The following is a 22018-nucleotide window of genomic DNA, read 5'->3' on the forward strand; positions in this document are numbered from 1 at the left end:
CTGGAGCAGCTGATCTTCCTCCAAGAAAACAAACAAACACTTGTGACAGAAAGGCAGCCCTGGGCACAAACTGGCTGCAGCTGTGCTGGTTTCTCACAGCCCCCCGCCAAGCCCCTGCTCCGGTGTGTGACGTGACCCAGCGTGGAGAGCAGTAATTAACCTCCCTTGTTGCACAAGCCCTGGCTTCGGTGCTGAATCCCAAATGCTCCCAACACGTCTGCCTGGATCTCACCTGCACCTTATCTAATAGATAAAACTGCTGCCTTTAGCACTTTTTTTGCTATCACACACATTTCACAAGCAGCAACTAAAAGGTACAGTGATATGCAGCAAATTATCTTTCCACATTGTTTTCCAATTTATCACTGTCTGGACAGCACGAGCTCCTTGGCAGTATGGGAACACACTGCCATCTCCCTGCTCCTCATGAAGGCTGCAGGACACACCAAAACCCATGTAGCAGAAAATGCAAGTAACATCCCTGACAGGGAAATTAAAAATGAAGAGGAATAAGAACTACTCCAAACCTGGCAGGTCTTACAGCAAGCAGGCTCTCCACCAAGTTAACTGCAGATTTCTGCAGACAGCACACACAGCTCGGGACAAAGCAGCGGTGCACTTTCAAGCAAGACCCTATTTATTACGTAGGTCATACCACAGGAAGACAAGGAATATTGAAAGAAGTATGTGCTTCTGAAGTAACTTGAAAACAGTAGATTTCACAAATAAAACAATCAGCATTTATTGTTGTATTACAAAACACTTCATATTTTGGCAATATTTTACAGTTCATCCTTTTCCTTCTTGGGGTCTGTTGAAGAGGTATGTGGGGAAATAGAAGAGAAGATAATGTTGAAATCAAAGATTAATTGTCAATGTCTTCCTTAAAAAAAAATCCTCCCAAACTGCCCCAGTCCCTCCCACCGAAATAAAAACCTAATTTCACTCAATTCCACTATCCAAAGAGGCCATGGTTGAAGCGGCAGGCAAAACTCTGGCAATTTCACTATCAAACGCATCAAGAAGACAAACAAAACATTCACAGTGGTCTTCAGTATGGTCTGTTGCGTTGATCATTTCTGAAATCATTTCTGAAAGGGAAAGAAAAAAAGACATAGGAAATCCTTGAAACAAGCTAAATAATAGTCCTTTCAATCAAACATCTTGATAGCCACTTCTGGGCATTCTTCCCTTCTTAAATAGCTTTATCCCACACTGCTCACAAAACACACTCACCCGGCAAATTGACTCATCTTCTCCAAAAGCTCCTATCAGTAATTCATGCTTTTACAGCACAGTTGTGCACACACATAAACAGCACTGTTATCCCACAGGCTGTATCACTCCCACAACGTGTATTCTGCACAACCAGACAGGTGGAAAGGACCCGCTTACCTTCCACCCATTTTACCACCGTAGCCACCTCCCCGATCGCCGCCTCTACCACCACGGCCTCGATAGCCTCTTTCTCCTCCATAGCCACCTCTCCCACGAAAATCTAGAGAGGAAAATGTAAAATGAATACATCATCTGGCCTTGTGAAAAAGCTGCAGAATATCTTTAACACTTTTCACTATTTTGGCTTTTTAAACACACACCTCCTGATGGACGTGAATCTTCTGGTCTGGGCTCACCACACTGGTTGCAGGAATTCCTGCGGGCAAAGTTCATGTTACCGCAGCCCCTAGAAAAGAAAAGAGGATTCACCAGACTTAGTTGCTAAGAAACTCAAAGAGCACACATGAAACACCACTGCCCAATTAAAATGACACTTACGGGTTAGGACAAACCCAATCACCATTTTTGGGTTCCCCACTTCTACCCTGGAAGCCCCCACCTCTTCCATATCCACCTCGTGAACCTGTAGACAGAATTATAATCAGAATAAAGGAGGGGAAGTGTCTAATGACCGATACATGAGAAACATTTATTAAGGACTGTCACTGGCTTCAGAACCCAAGTGACAGAGAGACCTTCCAGGTGAAAAAGAGAAAACTATTAAGGCAACCAAATCCCTACTAAGACTTTGGAAGAAGCTGCTAGTGACAAGGACAAACAATTCTACTGCTGCAAAATTCATCATGCAAGAACTACTTTTTTAATGCTGGATTTACTGTTAGGTAGCTGGAAGATGTAGGCAAACAACTGAAGCTTCAGCCAGCACCAAATCTTAACAGGATTCTACATCCTGAAGTAATTCATTTGGACAACTGAAATATGCATGAGCATAAAACCAGATTTAGAATTTAGGCATATGGGGAAAAATATGAATCACGCACAGCACATGGTAGCCAGAGAAGTTTGCACCATCAAATATTTTCTATAAATTATTTTTCAGCAATAAAAGGGAATTTGAGCAGCTTGAATTGTCAATGTAAAAATATAGATCCACTATGTGCATTAATAAAAATTCTGTAAAGATTGAATAATGTATAATATCAATCATATATGGCTAGAGCTGGTCACAAAACAAACAAAACTCTTAAAACACCCTGGATTAATGCCAGGATGCATATGACACAAATGCAGAGGCAGCATATTCCCTGCATTCTGCATCAAGAAAATCACGTATTTTCACACCAAGAGAAGTTCTTGAAGACTCTTTTAATCATCCTTTAAAACTGTCTATCTTAAGAAGTAAAATTTGTTGACAGTCACTATACAAAGCATGTTTCTTATAAATTACCATTTTACAGGAATTTATATCTAGTGGACTACTGATAAAGCTCTACGATGCAGAGTCAGGAGTTTAATTTCTATTTAATTAAGGGACTCAAACATCCAACTGCTGCTCTAAGTCAGCAGGAGTTGGATAATTTATCTCACTTAATACCATGTGGAAACGAGTTTCTCAAGACTTTGCTGTAAAAAGTAAATATTCACTGGGATTACCACTTGCATATGTGGAAACTTGTAGAGCCTCAGGGCCATTGTTTTGCTATCTATTTATAAGCCATGATGATACTCAAATTGGAGGGTCCTGCTCAGAAGGGAAGCATAAAGTCTACATGGTGAGAAAGAACAGATTATAGATTTCAGTTTTACTTGAACTGTCTTTCTCTTTATTACAGCCTTTCATGCCAGAGTCCCAAAGGTCCACACACTTCTACAAATCACTGCTACAAGATTTTTTTTAAAAAAAACAAACCAATAATTTAAAAAAGATATTGAACTATGCAAAGAGAGTTTGAAATCTACAGATTTTAGCCCTACCTCGACGTCCACCACCTCCACCTCCTCTCATGAATTCAGGCCTTCTAGTTGCAAAAGAAACTTTGATAACATTGCCATTGAATTCCTTTCCTGTGGAAAGATGGAAAGTGGGAGAGAGATGACTGTGACTCTCAATACCATAGCAGCAAGTTCAAAAGAACAGGGATTTGCACACATCAATTCAACACAATGTCTCTTAAGACATTGGGATTCTGCAGTAAGTCTCTTATTTTTGAAAGCACTGGCCCAAATGTGAAATGGCAACCACTAAGGTACTTACTAGCTTTTCCATAAAGCAAAACTTGTTTCTTTGAGTTAAATTCAATCTGCAAAGTGCAATTTATTAGAGGCATTGTAAGAATGAATAATACATTTTTGCTAAGCTCATGGACAGGTAGTTTTGATGTCTCAGAACTCTGTTTCTCCTTCCTCTACATCAAGCAACATTTTTTTTTCAATTCTGCAGCCATTACAAAAACTAAATACCCCACAAAAAGGGAAAGACATGAACTTTTTAAATATAAAGTCTCAATGCTTCAGCAATGCAAGATTTGTCACAGAACAAATAGGCAAATACAACTATATTAGATACTGATTCAGTCCTTACTCTCCTAAATCAAAACGTGTATGCATTTCATTAGCAAAATATAAGCCACTAAGTAGTGTTTAATGACAGATTTTTTTTGTTCATTGTTGTTTCATCCCCAAAGCAGTGTATGAACTTTTGTTATTGCCCAAGATTACTAAAGTTCTCTGGGCACACAAGGTCTCTGCAGTAGGCACTTAAAACAAGAAGTTTATTATTGCAATAGAGTACCACTGTGTTCTCTGCATTACTCCTGAAGGCTTTCAGTTTATTTTTGGAATCTGATCTCTTTCTCCACTAAATCTATAAATAACGAGCTTGTTCTTCACTGAGTACATACAAAACATTTGGCACAAGATGGCCTTAACCCTTGCTGCAATCTAAGAATGTTACCACAACACTAATAATATGAATAAAAGTTGCAGGAAATCTTTCCACATGCTAACACAGGTTATGGTTCCATTGGACTGAAAAAAAAAATTACATATCTTGAATGAGATGAACACCAACTCTCACACTTCAAGTAAGGACAACTGAGGCAGAGCAGCAAACCTTGTCTCATTAAATATACATTTGTGTTCTTAATGACCAACTGTTCCAAGCAAATGAGATAAAGCCAGTACACACAAAATGCCATGAAATACCAGTCTTCCTTCAAAAAAAGAATACAGAAAGGCGCATGCAGCCTCCGTGAGTTTATTGAACTGCTTCCTCCACTGCAAGCTAGTGAATAGTGAAAAGAAGAGGTAATCTCACCGTCAAACCAGTCAATGGCTGCTTTAGCAGAAGGAGGATCGTCAAAAGATACTGTTGCTTCTCCCTTTGGCTTGCCAGTATCCTTATCAGTATAAAGATTTATCATAGGTTTACCAGTCTTTTTGTTGGTCTGAAAATAAAAGTTATATATTCTCAGCATAGGAAGAATATTGGGTCACATTGGAACAGGTAAATATCACTAGAAAGAAGATCCTCTTCAAGTTAGACTACAAAAATAGATGCTTTTAATTGAAGGAGATACTGCCTTGCTGTCCTCCATGAAATAATGATAGGTCAAAATTGTATAAAAATTGAAGTCAAGTTCATTTAGAATTGCAGAAACACAAGAAATAGCCATAGGAATACAGAGGCTTATTTGCTATCAAGTATTAAGAATGGTAAAGCAGGTACGGGGGGGGCAATGTTAAGGGTTATAAAGACTAAAGGACTGGAGGAGACACAAATCAATCTAAATGTCACTACTAAGCTGGCACCATAAGCAATTTCTTTCAAATGAGCTGTCATCTGGAAATCCAGATAAAAATACCTACAATCCTGGGAGTTAAAATGAGCATCTGCTTCGAGTGATACCAGTTCATTTCCAATATACTGTTCCTTCACAGCAATGATTTCTCATTTTCATACCTTTATAATGCCTATTTGTTTGAAGTAGTCTGCCACTTGATCTGTTGAAACATCCTCTCCAAGTCCTTGCACAAAGATGGTGTTGTTATCAGAGTTGTCAGACTCTGAATCTATTAAAAAACAAACTACATTTAGCACACAACTTTGTGGTTAACAACAAAAGCAGTATCCTAAACTCAGGTCCCTGCTGGCCAGGAGCAGATGCTTAAATCCCTAAAGAGTCTTGTGTGAAACAGAAGACAAGTAGGAGCATAATCCTGAGCATCATTAACTTCAGTACTGCGTGCACAGCACTTTCAGATGCTGCACACTCAACTTGTCCTTGGGACATCCAAATCCATCAGAAATATATATTTAAAATAATATACATTTAGAAGAAGTATTATGGAAGTGAAAGTAGTTGTTTGGCTCAAGTTTCAAGATCTGAAATTCATATTATTTCTTATCTATCGTATGAAAAAAATGTTCAAGTCATGTTTGAGTCATGGAACTGCAGCCATATCCATCCATCTATATGTATATTTTAAAAGGAATTACATAAAATCTATGTTCCCCCCATGCCCCCTGCTTGCTTTCTTACCAGCATCTGATTTCTGTCCATAATCCCTTTGACCTATGAAATGGATTAAAAAAAAAAGACTATTTTTAGCAAAGAGTGATTTCTAAAAAATAGAACAATATATTTAAACTAGATATGCAATGCATCTAATATCTAAGACACTAACTACAGATTTAGAGCATATTTAAATTAAAATGTTCAATAGAAGACATCGGTAGGACATTAACATGTTCTTATATTCTTTAATTTGCAGTGCGTGGCAGTTGCCACACTGATGTTATGCTGGTGTTATCTTGCAAATGCTGGTTGTCAGATCACCAAGCAGTTTACCACATTTTTTTTCTCTAGTACCTTTCTAGGCAGGATTTGTAACAACAACAAAAATCTGGTGAACGTCACTGTCTCCACAAATTCTTTCATGCAATTTGACAAAGGAGAAATCCAGTTATGGCTAAAAGTTTGGCTATTAAAACCCACGAACACACCAGCCTCACCAAAATGTTATTATGCTTCTAACAAGATATTGGTGGCTTTTAGATTTATAAAGAATTTCCACTGAAACATTTTTGGATACTCGGCACTTACCACCATAATTTTTGAAGCCACCACGGTCACCACCACTGCAGAGGAAAAATTGAAGAAATGATTTCTTCCTTAAGTCTCTACGCGCTGAGCCCAAGGCTCAATCTACAGTTAACTGATCACAAGTTGAGAGTTACTGTCTAGCAGCTAAAGCACCATCTTTATGTTCTCCTCACTAATTATTCGTGTTCAAAAATTAAATTACAAGAAAGTGAGTAATCTCACAGGGTGCTGTACTGGAGAAGGAGAGTCCTAAGGAGTGATTTAAGCTAACATATACACATCTTTTTTTCTTCAACACTTTCTCCCATCCCATAAACCAAAATGAATGCTATTATGAATTAAAACAGAAACATTCTTTTCATAAAGGTTAATGGGCTTTAATTGTAGATGTAATTGCTACTTTGGAGTAATGACTACTTTAGTACTTTCCTAGAAATAAAAAGAGCTGAAGTTAATTAATCCCCATTGTTATGTATTTAAATTCCAGGGGCAAATTAGCCACATCAGCCATTCTCTGAGAAAGGGTCTGCAGGGAGCTACGGTACTACGAGCACTTGACATTACAGAGAAGGTGTGTGCATGTGAGCTTCAAAAGCAGAGGCCGTGCAGTTTTAATTCACTCATTCTGAAACCCGTGGCACAAAATGTAGACCAAGTTAAGAGATTACACACATCAACCTTAAACAGGATGATAGGCCTCCAATTGCTACGTGCATGAAAATAAGCTCCCACTCTGTTAAATGCAAACGTTTATACTGGTAGGATTTTTCACAACAACATTTTCAAATGCATCCATGTTATGGTATGAATATAATATAGGCAATAATTAAAGCCTTCAAGAAAAATAAAATTGTTGGATTTTTTTTAGAAAGTCAATAATCATATCTTATAAAGACTGTCTTGTAGTGCCTGGTACAACTGCCTGCTTGTCCTTCCCTGCATGGAGAATACAACTGCTACCTGAAAATCAGGCCAGTTCACCCATGCCAAATCATGACAGCTCCCACATGAGGTGGCTTGGACGGCCTTTTAGTTGAGGATTTTGGCCTGCACTGGATTTATCTCCAAGTCCCAGGATTGAAACTGTTGTGACAGTATGAGTAGCCACTGCAGCAGGGTGCTCTACAACTGGGAGTCACTCCAGGTTTTAATCCAGTCTAACTACCAACACATCCAAGCGTGGACTCCAAACAGGGGATGCAGGCACCCCAGCAAAAGACAGTGAAAAAAATTAGGGAGTAATTTCTTTGGGACACTGTATATCTGTTTACTGGTACAGCAAACGCAGTTGTAAATGGAAGGTATAGCTTATTTAACATTGGTCAGATTTTTAAAAAGTCCAAAATGAGGGACAAAGAGCAATAAGTTTTCAATGGATATTATCAAAACTGCATTGATAGTGTCATTTTCCCTGCATGGTCACTGATGGCCTTTTGTGACAAACTCCTCGTATATATTATCATAGAATATCACCTTTCCTAGGCCTCTTCTCGAAATACTTTTTGCTGCAGATTTTAAATTACTATTCCACAGAAAACATCTGAACATTAAATGACTGTGCTATTTACTAATAAGCAATTATATTCTGCTCATTAAAGGGGTAAAATTAATTGATATTACATGGTACATTAGAGCTGATCTTTATTCAAAGCTGGCTATTTTCAAAGACTGATGATAAAACCATAATAGTCGAAGCTGGTTATTATGAAACCATAGTGGTAATCATAAAAAAAGAATTTTTACTGTAAATATCTTTCTGCCACCTCCAATTCAGTTCATTTAAAGAAAATTTTGTTATGACACAATGATCACCAGTAGGAAGCCTGCTTCTCTGCAGTACTAACTCAGAAATAACAGATACTACAATAGTGAATACATCAATCATGCCAACATTAGCCAAGATTTCAAACCCTGGATCATGGTCCCGATTCATCAGGACAGCATTAACCAGCACATGTACATTTTCTGATTTCGAAGAATACAGTAGCAGAGATATAAATAAATAAACAAAACATCCTAAAACACACAGAAAATTACTTATGACCAACACAACCAGGATGAAGCATGTATAGGATGCTAGAGTAAAATGTGTGTGCAATGATTCTGAGATCTGATGGAGCTGGATATATACAACCTACAACAAGTCACAGGCCAATGCCCGATTTGTAAATCTGCAATCAGCACTTTCCAATCACTCTCTGTAGAACAACCTTTTGCCCAAAGCTGCTTCAGAGGGTCATCTTCTGCTTAGTCTCATGCGATGAACTTGACCAAAACCTGCCTCATTTCTATGACAGACAAAAAACGGGCCTGTATTTCAGTTCCCCTTCGTAGGAATTTACAAAGCTGGTGTTGTACTCCTAGAAGGGTGGGCAAAGCTACCTAAGGTCTCCAGAAGCTTGAACAGTGAGACAGTAGTAAATAAGAAAAGAGAAGCTCACATCTGCAGTATGTATGGAAGGCGTATGAAATCTGTAGTGCTCAAAGCAGAAGCAGATAGTTATGAGTACTAGTCTCCTTGAGCTTATTACTTATCTCTTCGCATCTCCTTGCAAACTTAGTTTCAGATTTTTAACAAGCAAGACAGACATGTGGCTACGCTTGCACCAAGCAAATTCAAACATGGGAATTGGTTCCAAGCAGCTGTTCCTGTTTTACATCCCTGATTTATGCCACGAGGCCTCAAATGTAGCCTTAATCACAGCAACGAAATTACCTCCTGCTACCGTGACAGAACCTGGGAAACACTTAATCGCAGCGTTTCGCAGTCTATTGCTCTTCCAGCCTTGCACATACACCAAATGGATGGGTGACCTGAAGGAGTTTTAACATCCTTTGAAACAATCATGAATCGGTAGCTAAAATTCAGCAATGACCCCACCAAAGATAATAAATAAAAGTGACTGAACTGCAAGCAAGCAGAATGTGCATGTGGCATTATTCTTAGTGATAAAAATTATATGCCACAAAAAAATGCAATTCGATTATTTTTTTTCCTGCACTATATCACACATTTAATTCTATTTACTGTGCAGTAGGTGATGCTTCATCTGAACATTGCTTACTTCAGCTGGAATCACTTTCCAATAACTTGACTGGCAGAAAAGCACTAAGAATCCAGGAAACAAATTTTAGCCTTTGACATACATCTATGTCTCATCAAGTATGTAGGAGCTACATGTAAGAACGTATTTTTATGAACAAGGAGGAAGTGCTTAGTGCCCCCAATAAATCACTGCCAGATGGCTTTTTTTCTTTGCTGCCTATGTTTTTATTGCCTCTGTTCATATTTTTCCAAAGTCTATGCAAGGTTCAACTCGAGCATATATAATACTAGTTGAATATTAATTGTGAAATCAAAAAACATATTTTTATAAACCATTTTCACTACGCTACAGTTTCTTGATACCATAATATGCTAATTTCCATTCAGAACAACTAATGTAGTAATTAAGGTGCAGTAATTTTTTGCTTAAGCCTGTACAAGAAAAACCTATGTCAAGTAAAGTTAGGATTTCAGTGCTAAATCCTAACCCAACAGCAAATCCCTTTTTTAAACTACATCCATGTAGTTTTACCAAAACAGAATGGATGTGTAATTCAAAGGCAAAGTTCCTCCCATTTAGTCCTCCCATTTCAACAGAAGGGCAATGGTATCAGCATGGCTCCTCCACTGCCTGCATGGCTCTCCCAGGATGAAAAAAGTGACCCTACTTTGTATTCCCACTGTACTTCTCAAATGCTTAACCAAAAAAATAAAATAAAATAAAATCACTCCCACTGAGGCTGTAGCCAAAGTCACTAGTGCAGGACAGCAAGAAACCAGCAGTGACACTTGGAGGATGCCTTGCCCAGCACTGCAGGACAGATTAGCTGATGCAGCTGTAAGAACATCAGTAACTGGGTAACATTCTTGCTGCACAACAAGCTGCAACGAATTCTACCTACTTTTAAATGTCAATCAAGACAGTTTTGTTAAAAGCTATCAGAAAAGGTCTTCATGAGCTATGATCTCAAATTAACTGTTATTTTTTTGGTAATGCTAAGGAACAAGAAATGGAAAAAAAATCCAAAAACAGGCACTATATATTTCAGAAGTCTGTGTTTAAATGATACAGAATCTGAGTTGCCAGAATTCACCTACACTTTAATCCCGAAACACCATAAAAATGGAAGTTGACATTTTTACAGCAGAACAAATAACTGTGTAGACTGGTATTTCTTGCTGGCAATGGAAGTTCCACAATTTAATGTTAAAATATGATTTAAAAAAAAAAACCCACAAAAAAACACACTAGTTATCAGAAGACCACCTGACATTCCAACACAAGCTGTTTTTAGGTGGGCAAAAAAAAAGAAAAAAAAACAAACAAAATATATCTGAAGAAACAAAAAATGTCCCCTGAAATCCCACATTTTCACAGTACTAAACATGATTTCTTACCTTACTGAAGTTATTTTCCCTTGATCATACAGTTTGTTATTTAACTTAACCTTCTATGCTTGTCTAATAAGCATATGACTTTGGGAGAAACACACGATTCAGAAACAGAAACTTCAATCATAATTATACAGGAAGACTGAAGAAACATTTATGACATTCTAATTTCAGGAAAAAAATCACCATAAAAAGCACTAAAGACTGTATAACTTAACAGAAGCAGATTTTATAACAAATGTCTCTCAACGCCTTCCCTCTGATGAATTCAGTCCCATTTATTTATCCACCTCCACTCTTTTCCTTCTTTTGGGTTGCAAGTGCACAGAGTATCACCATCTGCATGAACATGATTAAAAAAAAAAATCTTTCATCTTGGAAAGACAGGGCAAAGGCCTTTATTTTTGCAGATCTTATTTTATTCTGCAAAGACAGAAGTTTGTTTCAGGGTGATAAAGATACCAGTCGTCCTCTTATTAGATATGGCTCAGCTATAAACCTCTTTTTTTTTTTTCTCTAAAGTTTAAATCCAGATTTCATCACAGCAACATTGAAAGCCCTTGCTAACATGAAAAAGATACAATTAAAGAAAAAAATCACTTTTAACTGAAAAAGGATTTTGCAATTACTTAGCTATTTAAGTTTATATTACACAAAATCCAACTCACTGTAAAGCACCACAGCAAAACACTATTAATAGCCTCTTGGTAATTGTACTATGTGTCTAATTAGGAGAAATTGGGTCCACCTATGTCATCAAAACAGCAAGCTATGAGTGCAATTTGGGAGTACCTTGGGAGAAGGAGAACTTTAAATATGGTTTAAAAATAGAAATATTTTCTTTCTCATTTCAAACATACTGATCACACTACAGACTGTGCCAAAGTAATATCAGAAAGAATATACACGCAGTACATTCCTTTAAAAATATCTACTTATAGAAATACAGCATTTGTACTTCAAAAGTAGCCAAAGCTTAACCCTGCTGGTTTATTTTATTTAAACTTGATCAGCTGAAACAAACAGCTGATCACAAACCCTGTATATTTCCAGTCCTTCATCAGGAATTCTAGCAATAATAACCTAGGGCAGTGCATAAAGGATGAGTGATGCTGACACTTCCTGAAGTGCCGAAGCGCTCAGTGGTAGTTTCAGTGTCCTTCCTTTTAATTAATACACACTCTATATACCTTTAACTGTTACCCAAAGGTACATAAAACATAGCCAACTGTCATCGTTTATTTTTGTAAGAAATAACAATGCAATCTGGCTGATTTGAACAGATTTTAAATCAAACATCCCAAGCCCTCAGGCCTACACATGTGCAGAAACTCATCTGCAAGCAGAAAATTAAACATGTGCATAAATCTTAACAAAACAGGGCCTAAGGCACTGGTAGAAGGGGTAACAGGAATGCAAGGATTTAAAATCTACCTAGAACAAATGGGTTTGGACTGACTGCTAAACCAATAATAAAAATTGCACTTTAAAGGAATTTTAAACTACAGAAAAAAAGAATAAGTAATGTTAATAAAAGCAAATCAGAATTTTAAATTTACAATAAAAATGAATTCTTTAGGAAGCAGAAAGATAATCAGTCAACCTAGGCATAATTATTGCCATCAAATTCAAAATACTTCCCTGCCAAAAGGTTAGCTACCTTAGCCATGCATTTTATTAAGTTTTCTCAACCCTTCTTGGGGTTTCTTGTCATTAGAAACAAATTTTTGTAATATTTTATTTCAGGGAATGGACTCTCAACGTTTTCTGTATTAGAACTCCCATAAGTAAAATACAGCTATGTGTCATAAAAATCAAGTGCTTTGGCCTCAATCTATCTGTATGTAAAAGCTTTTCCTGAGTAAAATCCATTTCTGTTCAACGCAGAATTTTAATTTTAGAAAACAACTACCTTCCATTTTCTGAACTCAAAATCTAAACCACATTTGGAATAGTTATATAATAAACACATACAAAATAGCTTAATATAAGGGGAAAAAAAATGCAGGCACCGGAATGAGATCACTTACCTATATCCAGACATATGACCTCTTCCATCCATGTCATATCCCCCTCTACCTCCTCCCTGTGACCCGCCATATCCTCTATTATCTTCTCCATACCTACTCTTTTCACGACGATCGTCTGGAAAAGAAAAAAAAAGACAAAAAAAATTGATGTTGCTCATGTTTGCCATTTTAAACTGGAAGCCATCAATTCTTAACCATCTCCCTTACATTATCTATTCCAGAAAGTAACGGGGCATAGTTTGGTTTTGCTCCAGTTATCTCCCTTGGTTTCCAGGACCACAATGCATCTCAGAACACAAGTATTTCCACAGTTTAACTACAACATATTTCGCCAAATATTAAATGATAATAAACCATATTGTCCAAAGTACACACTTCATTCCACTCTCATACAGCCTTTTCAGTTTGTATTGACAAGAGAGAACTCAGAAGACAGAACAAGAATACAGAGCACAGGGCCTGCCACTTTTATAAAGTCAATGAGGAAAAGGGGTAGATCTTAGAAACTTCCCATTTCCTTCTATCTGAGGATTCACCTGTATGGTACAGCTGGAATGTAAAGTGCAAAAGTTCTTCACAGTTGAGCAAGACACACCACCTTCATGCAGAAAGAAGGTCCAAAACACATTAGAAGAAAATTCCATACAGAAACTGCAGAGCTCCGGTGACATGGGTTCTGCAAAGCTGCCCCCCGCAAACGCAGCCACAACAATTAGGGGGTCCTGATTGCTTTTCATCTCCGTGTAATGTTGTGAAAACCTCAACAAACATTCCCCAAAAATAAAAACATGGAAAAAAAGAGCTTTCTCTATTCATGAAATAATCTATCCAAGGGAGGAGACATGACTTTTTCATGGTGTAAAACATCATCTGTTTCTTCTCTCATTTACTAGCCAATATTGAATTCATCCTGTGAGTTTTACCTTGGCTGTTGTGGCTATAGCCTCCCTTCTGAGACTGGTAGGATTGCTGAGAGTGGCCGTACGAGCTTTGGTGCTGGTTATAGCCTGACTTTTGGTCATACGAGCCCTGGTGGCCATAGCCCGACTGCTGGTCATACGAGCCCTGGTGGCCATAGCCTGACTGCTGGTCATATGAGCTTGACTGCTGGTCATAAGAGTCTTGGTTTTGTCCATAGCTTGACTGCTGGTCATAAGAGCTTTGGTGCTGACCATAGTTTGACTTTTGTTCATAAGAAGAGCCTCTTCCACTTAAAATAAACAGAATTTGTATTAATAGCTAAATGTTCACAGAACAGAGAAGAAAATTATGTTGAAAATACACGACATTGGTAAAATTTCCTAGGCACAGTTACTTCCTGAACTTTACTGGGCTATATATATGAAAATACTACACGTATCATCTCCCCTGGGATATATCTGGCTCCTGATAAAAGCAAGGCAGCAAACTGTGGGGTTACCATCTCTTTCAAAACACCTTTGATTTCAACTGCATGCCTAACTTAACAGCAGCTCTCCTCGTCACAGATCTCCCCTCTCCCCACTAGTGTGACAGTGACTGTTGCTTAGCCTGTAACCTGTTAAGCTCCAAAACCTTTTCTACAAAATCGCAAGGAAAACCCCTGCTGCTCATGTAATATTGTGCAGTTGATAATTCCAGCCTCTAAAAAAAACTTTTGCATGAATTGCAATTTCCAGACATTTTACCATGATCATTTCTAACTCTAATGATATCTGCTATACACTTGTAGTTCTTTCTACTTTGGTGCCATCTGCATTTAGCATCCCACCAACTTTCATCAGAAACATTGACAAATATCAAATCGGGGATAATCCAACTCAGTTCATCTCTACATTCTGAGAAGGAATCATCAGTTAGTTACTCTTCCCTGACTACAGTTACCAAGTCAATTTAATATCAGCCACAAGGAAATCTCATCTAGACCCTACTTCCCTAGGCTGCTTACTGATTCTGCATGCAAAGTGGAAACAAAACTATTTTGAAAATCTGGATATATGAGAACTATCGTTCCCCTAGGCTTCAGTTGAGTTATCCTGTCACGGAAAGAAATTAGATTTGGGGAACAAATCATATCCAGAATTCAATGGCCATTACTCTTCCCCTTATTTTCTGCCCGGGTGCTCGGTTGTAGTTTAACTGTATTATTTTTTTTCAGGAATTGAAATTAATCATTGGCCTCTGACATCTTCTCCTCTCCTCAGGCCTTTCCACAGATTATTAGGCACTCCATTTGCCATTCTCCAGGCTCTGGCAATATCACTTGTTCCCCAAAAAGACCCAGGGAAAAAAAAAAAAAAAAAGGAATTCTAAGAGCACAAGGAAAGCTTTAGCCAGCATTTCAAAGCACTTTAGGATGAAGTCTTTTGGACTCACCAATCAGAAAATAATCTGTTCATTTAAATATCATCTCACCTACTCTCTCCCAATTCTAAACTATATCTCACCTTTAACATAACCAATTCCAGTGACAAAGAGATTGCTAAGACTTTTGTTTGTTTCTTCACTTCCAAAAAAGGTCAGCTCCATTATGGTCTTTTCAAAATCCCTGATGATAGGAACCATCACTGAGACCAACCACGATTTGCTGCTTTTTCTTCCTTCCCTCAGAGTGAAGAAAGATAACTATTTTGTGGCCATTCCCTTCAATGTTGCTACATTTTGCACTGTTTTCCACTGCCTGTCTGAGTAGTTAAAACACTATCTTACTGCCCAGACCCATACTTTGTAGAAGCCTAATTAAAACAAAGCAAGACAAAACAAAGCTTGACCATGAATCTAACTTGTTTAGGCATGTAAAACAGAGCTCAGATTGCTAGTTCCTGCTGTTAACAGGTTAGGATATTACTTATTTATATTAATATATTTTGCAATAATAACAGTACAAGCAGAAACCAAATAAAGGTTTGCTTAAGTTTTATTAGCTTTTAAAATAGAGCAAGAATATTTGGACCTTGGACACAAGAATGAGGTAAATATCTGACAGTTTATTTTAAACAGGCCACATGATCCTCATTAAGGAAGGAATGTGAGAAGTAACCTTGGGAGTGTGTACATGTAAAAGTTTATAATTGAGATAAGTGTATTCTGGCATCAAGTACCCTTATAAGGTATTCAGGGAAGTCTGGCTGTATTTTCCAAGACACTTTCAAAGTTTTATCATGAATCTACCTGAAACTCATTTAAATACCACATCATAGAACAAAATTAAGATATATTTAAGATAGTGTAAAGCACCTAACCAGTGATTGTAGTACACACATGTGCTTTTAAGTTGCTGATGTAGAGATGAAAGCATGGGCTTTTGAGAATCCTATTCATTTGGGGAAAAAAAAAGAGAGATCATTTTCTCAAATTATACTTCTGAATCCTTTCTCCTCTTTTGACCAAGAAAAGGCATTCTAAATCATATAGAAAGTACGCAAATCTAAGAAGAGCTAAGAATCTCCTCACTTAAAGTATATATAAAATTAATAAAGACTATTAGAAGTTTATATACCCTATGTTTTTTTTCATTTTTTGGTCAAATGTCACAATCTTTCCTGTTACAATTTCAGGTCACTGTTTAAAATAATATTATATAATTAAAGAATATATTTCTAGTCAACCTGTCTTTTTCTTAATGAAAATACAAGTTTGTTCTTCATTGTAGTTATTATCCAAACACTTTCTAAAGTTTCTCTTCCAATATATTCTTGACTTCAAAATAGCTGTACCCATCCTCCTCAGATAAGGAATTATTCTTCCTATCCCTCCTCTCAGGCATTTAAGGGTTCTCAGAATGGAACTGGATGGTGGGGGACTTTTTTTTTTTTTTTAAGTAAATATACTAGGAAACTTATTACAGCTATAGTTAAGAATGTACAACTACTAGATAGTATTTTAAGTAACTATTGTTAACTCAGCTTACTTACCCTCTAGATGATCCTTTCTGCTGCCCCTGACTGCCATAAGACTGCTGGTTGTATGAACTCTGATTTTGATTTTCATAACTGGATTCATCGTCATATCCTTCGGAATCTTGTCCATAACCTAGAAATTGAACAAAATTTTTTTAAGCAATTGTTCACCTTTTAATCACTGACAATAAATGTAACAAGCTAGCCAAACCTGTTTGATTTTGTCCGTAGTTCCCATGATAGCTTCCATAATTCTGTCCATACGAGGAATTGTCTCCACTTTGCCCATAACCAGAATATCCCTGTAATTTAAAGAACATATTCAAATAAGATAAGTTCCACTATGGATAATTACAGTTTTCCTTCTCTAGACCTGGAATGACATCACTGCAAACTCCAAAGACAGCTGAAAACAGACTTTCCCCAGCACAGACACAGCCACCCAGGAACAAGCTTTTACTCAGGAGCAGCTGCTTCTAGAGACATTTTTTGTTTGTTTTTTTCCCCAACTTACCTGTGTTTGTCCATAACTCTGACTGCCCTGACTGCCATATGAGGAATAGCTGTAAGAGAAATAGGCATTTAGTAAACTGCTGCAGTGTATTTCATGTGAGTTAGAAAAAAACAAAGGTATTTTTGCTGTTACTTTGTCTCTTTTCATTCCATTATGGTTGTTTAATCTGAGCACATTTCTAGGCATATTAGAAACATATCAATAAATTAATGTGATTAACATAGTTGACTGACAAAAGCCTTCACAGATAGGGTTAATTTCAGCCCTGTTTGAAGCATATATTTAAAATGTGTGCAAGGTGCAACTTTATGTAAATTGCAAGAACTCAAAGATGAAAGAAAGCCCTATCATAGGAATCCAAGGCATTTTAAGTGTTTTAATGTATTCTTACAGCAGTTCATCTCATTTTAATCAATTACTGTTAAAACAGTACTTTTTGGACTACTCAACACTAATATCATCATCAAAAACTGCACTGGCTTTAGATTTTATTTACACATTATTCTGCTACATTAATAGTTTATGAATTTTCAGAAGAACCATGTACTGAAAATGATCCCATACTCAGATACAAACTGAAATTATGTACTGTTATAGGCACACAGCCTTAGAATTTTCTTTGATGCATTATTATCCTTGACTTTCAGAGCTCCACAAAAAACATATGGCAGCAAACTTTCTGTACCTGCAACTCCAAACATGCACCACTGCCAACCATGTCAGGCCCAAAGACTGAAACATCACTCTAGGAATCCCAAATTGCCTTTTATTTTTTCGTGTTTATTTGTCATGAACGACCAACCCCCACACCTACCTCTGTTGGCCTCCAGACTGACTGTAACTTCCAGAATCTAGAAAAAAAGAAGTCAATTAACATTTTATTCCTCTGGTTACTGTAAGAGAAAAAAAAATGGGAGTGGAGGAGCTCAATACACTGTATAATTTATTTACTTCCCCTGTAGAATCTGCCAACTTCCTCTTTCTTAACAGAGGAATGGGGAGAGCAGGAGATCAGAAGTACATGCCAAATTTTTAATCTGTTTTTTTTTTTTTTCCCCTAGTATTGTAATTCTACTTTCATGACATCTCTTGAAACATCAGGGATTGCACAACCCTCTCTAACGGGTATTGAACCATCATCAGTGAGCTGAACGCAAAGAAGTTGCCCAGACAGAAATTGTGACTATTATTCCCAATGAATGTAAGTATCTCTTATCACAGAAACAGAATCTTGAATGAGAAGCACATTGTAAAAATGTGGAATCCAAAATAGAAACTCATAGGGAAAAAAAAAAAAAAAAAGTTTCACTTGTATTTAAATATGGCTCATCTAATCTGCAAATGGTACTGGCAGTAGGAAATACCCTATGAATATTCCCATCTCCTGGTCAAAAACACACTCTTCCTTCTCCACCAGCTTCACTAGTGCTGCCATTCAGGATAACAGCCTTACAATTTTCCCCTTCTTTTCAATTCTCTTCAATCATCTGTATGGCCATTGTAGCACCACAACCTAAAAAACTGCCAAGAACTCTTTGTTTTCCTCCCCAACTGAGTCCTTCCCCCACTCTCTGCATTAATCTATTCTAATCCCTAACTCTGGAATTGCTTAAAAAGTTGAAACTCATTGTGCATGATAAGTGTCAAACTATAAATAAACTATAATCCTTTTCTGCAACAAAAAGTATCATGTTTCCCATTCTGTATCAAAAACATCTACCAGAAACTAAGATCAGATTAAAGGTTTTATTAATTTCACACATCCTACAATAAGGTTTCATTCAGATATTAAACACTTCTTTTGCACTGGCAAAGTACATCATTTCATTGCAGTACTACTACATAAAGAAAACCAAGAAGGGAAAACAAAACAAAACAAAATAGAACATCTTTAAAGTGCAATTCAAATGCTTATTGGTTTTAGCAAGGTGAAGGTCGACTTTTTTACATTGTTTTAATTTCAAGGATCCTAAGGATTACTGCTAAACAGGTAACAAACATTCTGAAATGACTGTTCTGCTCTGAAATGTACAACTCATTAACGTTGTTAATTAAAGCAAAAAATAATAATGACATTTCAGAAAAAAAATCTTAAGTAGGGATGCAATTAGCTATAATTTAAAGGCCTATTTTGGATTCTTTAGTTTCTCATTTACAGCCTTTAACAAAAGGCAATATTTTGGAATAAATTTGAAAGCAACCAGATAAAGAACATGTAAAATATAAATATATGAAATGCCAGGAATTTCCTCTATTAATACATTTTTCTACGTGTTGAGTACCCTTTCTTGGACCGCTCAAGTCTACAAACTTCTGATAGGATGAAGTGCTTCTGGAAAAGATAATTTATTCTTGAAATTTCTGGATATGGAGTTATTTTTAATAAACCTCAAAAAAGTTACCAGAAAAGTATCCTGCAAAACAAGTGGGGCATTGCAGATTAGTCATTTTGTACAGGCCTGAAACTATACCTCTCTTAGAAGAATCTGTTGTGGATGTTTCAAAAATGATGTTATATAAATGAGCAGTATTTCTTCTTATAGAAGAATAGAAGCATTAAAAAATGAAAAAAAAAAAAAAAAGAAAATACAGAGGACATATTCTCAGGTGCTAGACTGATAAATATTTGAGGTTTAAAAAAAAAAAAAAAAAGTGTTTTTAGTTTAGGGCCAAAATCTATCAAATGAGATAGGAGATGCTAGGTTCGACTTAATTTTACAGCTCTTTTAGAAACCTTTTCTTCTCAATGTAAAGACCTGTTCTTTGCCTTAAAATAGCCCTTTAACACAGCGTTTATGTTGCTTTATTTTTGTTTTGTATATGATTTGCCATTCATATAGCATGAGCCAAGAGGACACTAAAACAGCTCGTGGTGAACAGACCTGCATGGAGCACCAACAGCCCTGGCGTTTTGCTGCTCGTCCCCAGCTCCACGAGGCCTTCGCCCCTCCGCGGGAGGGTAAGAGCGGGCAGCGAGACACGGTGCGAAGCAGGGGACATAGAGGGGACACACACAGGGCCTCGCACCCTGCTGCAGAAGAGACTTGGCGCTGGGGTCACGTTTAATGACACCATGGGGGACAGGGCACCTACCTCACTGTGCTGGGGGTCTCCTCAGCTGGAGGATGTCTGGAATGAGGTGGTGATGCCCATGCAGATTTTCCCCCCCCACTCCCTCCTTGGGGAAGATCCATGGGAAGGTTAAGGACATGGTGGGGGGGGGGACACGCAGCCGACACCTGGGCAGCGGAGGGGATGAAGACCACGCCCCCTTACGACACCGGGGGCGTGGCCAACCTGCTCCGCACCTCGGTGGGGAAGGGCGTGGCCCCGATGGTGGGGGCGTGGCCCGGAGTAATGGGCGTGGCCAGGCTCGAAGGGGGCGTGGTCCCACGCGCCAGCGGAGGGGGCGTGGCTCCCCCTCCCCCCTCCCCCCTCCATCCCCGCCGGCGGGGGCAGCGCGAGAGCGGGCGGCGACGCGGGGGAGGGGAGGGGAGCCGCGCCCCCCTCCCCCCCTTCCATGGCCGCGGCCGGGGCCTTTTCTACCTGCGCCACACGGCGCCGCCTGCGCGCGCGCTCCCGCCTCTCCCCGCCCGCGCTGGCGAGGCGGAGCGGCCGCGGCGGGAGCACCTACCCGAAGCCATGGCGGCGGCCTCCGGTGGCGGGCACGGCACGGCGCGGGAGGGGCAGGACCGAGCGCCGCGCCGGCCGCGCGCACACTGAGGCACCCGCAGCTCGCGCGGACTGCGGGGCCCCGCAGCCAATCGGCGGGCGCGGCGCCTACCACCCGCGCGCCGGCGGCGGGGGGAGCAGCGGGGCAGGGGCTGTACCAAGTGGCTGCGGACGGAGAGGGGGCCGGGGGGCGCGGCGCCGGGCGGGACTGTACCAATGCGCGCGGGTGGGGGGCACCATGGCGGGGCGGGGGGCGGCCGCTCCAAGGCAGCCCTGTTGTCCCCGAGCGCCTCGTGGGGACCTCGTGGGCTCCCCCTTCGCGTCGCGGGAGCGTTAGTGGCTTTTGGAGCGCTGTCCCTCGCAGAGACACACCGCTAAGCACGTGTGTGCCCGGGCAGAGGAGGGGCTGAGAACGGCGACGTGTGAAGTAGAGGATCGAGTCCAGCTCCGTAGTTACCCAGGGTGTCTCTGGGGACTGTGCTGCCCTCCGGGAAGGGGAGAGGGCAGGCTGGAAAGCGGCTCAAACTAAAACTGACTCTATTGACCTGAAGTGACATCAGGTCTATGAAAATACAGAGCAAATGCCTCAGCAAGCTCTATGCCATTTTGCATTATAAACCCAGCACTTGATGCCCTGTACTCTATTCTTTTGCTCCTGGTTGCTCTGGTGCAAAACTGTCTTCTTTAGACAAGGTTTTGCTGAGGCTTCTGCTGCTGGAGATATCAGACTTATTTCAGCTCTTCTGAGCACCCAAAACCTGTTACAGGTGCAGCCAGTCTGCCATAAATCCTGGGAGGTGAATAAGGGCTTCTGGGTCATGCTGGTGGGCTCCCTGATGCCAAGGGACGGAAGCAACCGAAATTAGGCTCTGATTTTATAACTATAGCCAATGTCTTTCAAACCTTTTAGATGTCACCTGCATCCCCATGTGCAATATTTGGGCTTGAGTCATTTCAGATTTGCTGTTGGGATTTCCAAGGAGAATTTGTCAGCCTGTCAGACTTCATAGTACCTGGCAAAATCAGCACTGTGCTTTGCATTACAGGCAGCCAGTAAAGGAGATGAGATACTGATTAAGGCTGAATTAAAGGAAAATGTCCCAAATCTGTGTCTTTACCCTCTGTGCTAGATTAGCTGTTAG

At 39.2% G+C, this 22018-nt stretch overlaps 1 protein-coding gene across 1 annotated transcript; it reads right to left on the bottom strand.

Moving 5' to 3' along the window:
- Positions 1–717: 717 nt before the first annotated feature.
- TAF15 (TATA-box binding protein associated factor 15) lies at positions 718–20952 on the bottom strand. The gene is made up of 16 exons (XM_088530068.1): positions 20839–20952; positions 18019–18055; positions 17205–17253; positions 16902–16992; positions 16706–16823; positions 13736–14022; positions 12813–12927; positions 6345–6379; positions 5781–5813; positions 5201–5310; positions 4556–4685; positions 3214–3303; positions 1777–1861; positions 1599–1684; positions 1396–1498; positions 718–1091 (listed from the first exon to the last, which is right to left on the bottom strand). Exons 1-16 carry the CDS (start codon positions 20846–20848, stop codon positions 1052–1054), a joined length of 1419 nt encoding a protein of 472 aa, XP_088386194.1. The 5' UTR covers positions 20849–20952; the 3' UTR covers positions 718–1051.
- Between the last annotated feature and the right edge of the window lie 1066 nt (positions 20953–22018).

Source organism: Tinamus guttatus, unplaced genomic scaffold, assembly GCF_059628265.1.
Source record: "Tinamus guttatus ecotype Peru unplaced genomic scaffold, ASM5962826v1 Tinamus_guttatus_pri_ptg000356l, whole genome shotgun sequence".
Classification (NCBI taxonomy): domain Eukaryota; kingdom Metazoa; phylum Chordata; class Aves; order Tinamiformes; family Tinamidae; genus Tinamus; species Tinamus guttatus.

Bases quoted from the DNA above. Each gene is read 5' to 3' on its own strand.
- TAF15 (XM_088530068.1), bottom strand. The intron at 16,824-16,901 runs GTTTGGCTAGCT...TTCAATTTCTAG, and splicing joins CTACGGACAAAATCAAACAG to GTTATGGACAAGATTCCGAA. The intron at 1,499-1,598 runs GTGTGTGTTTAA...TTTCCTCTCTAG, and splicing joins AGATTCACGTCCATCAGGAG to ATTTTCGTGGGAGAGGTGGC.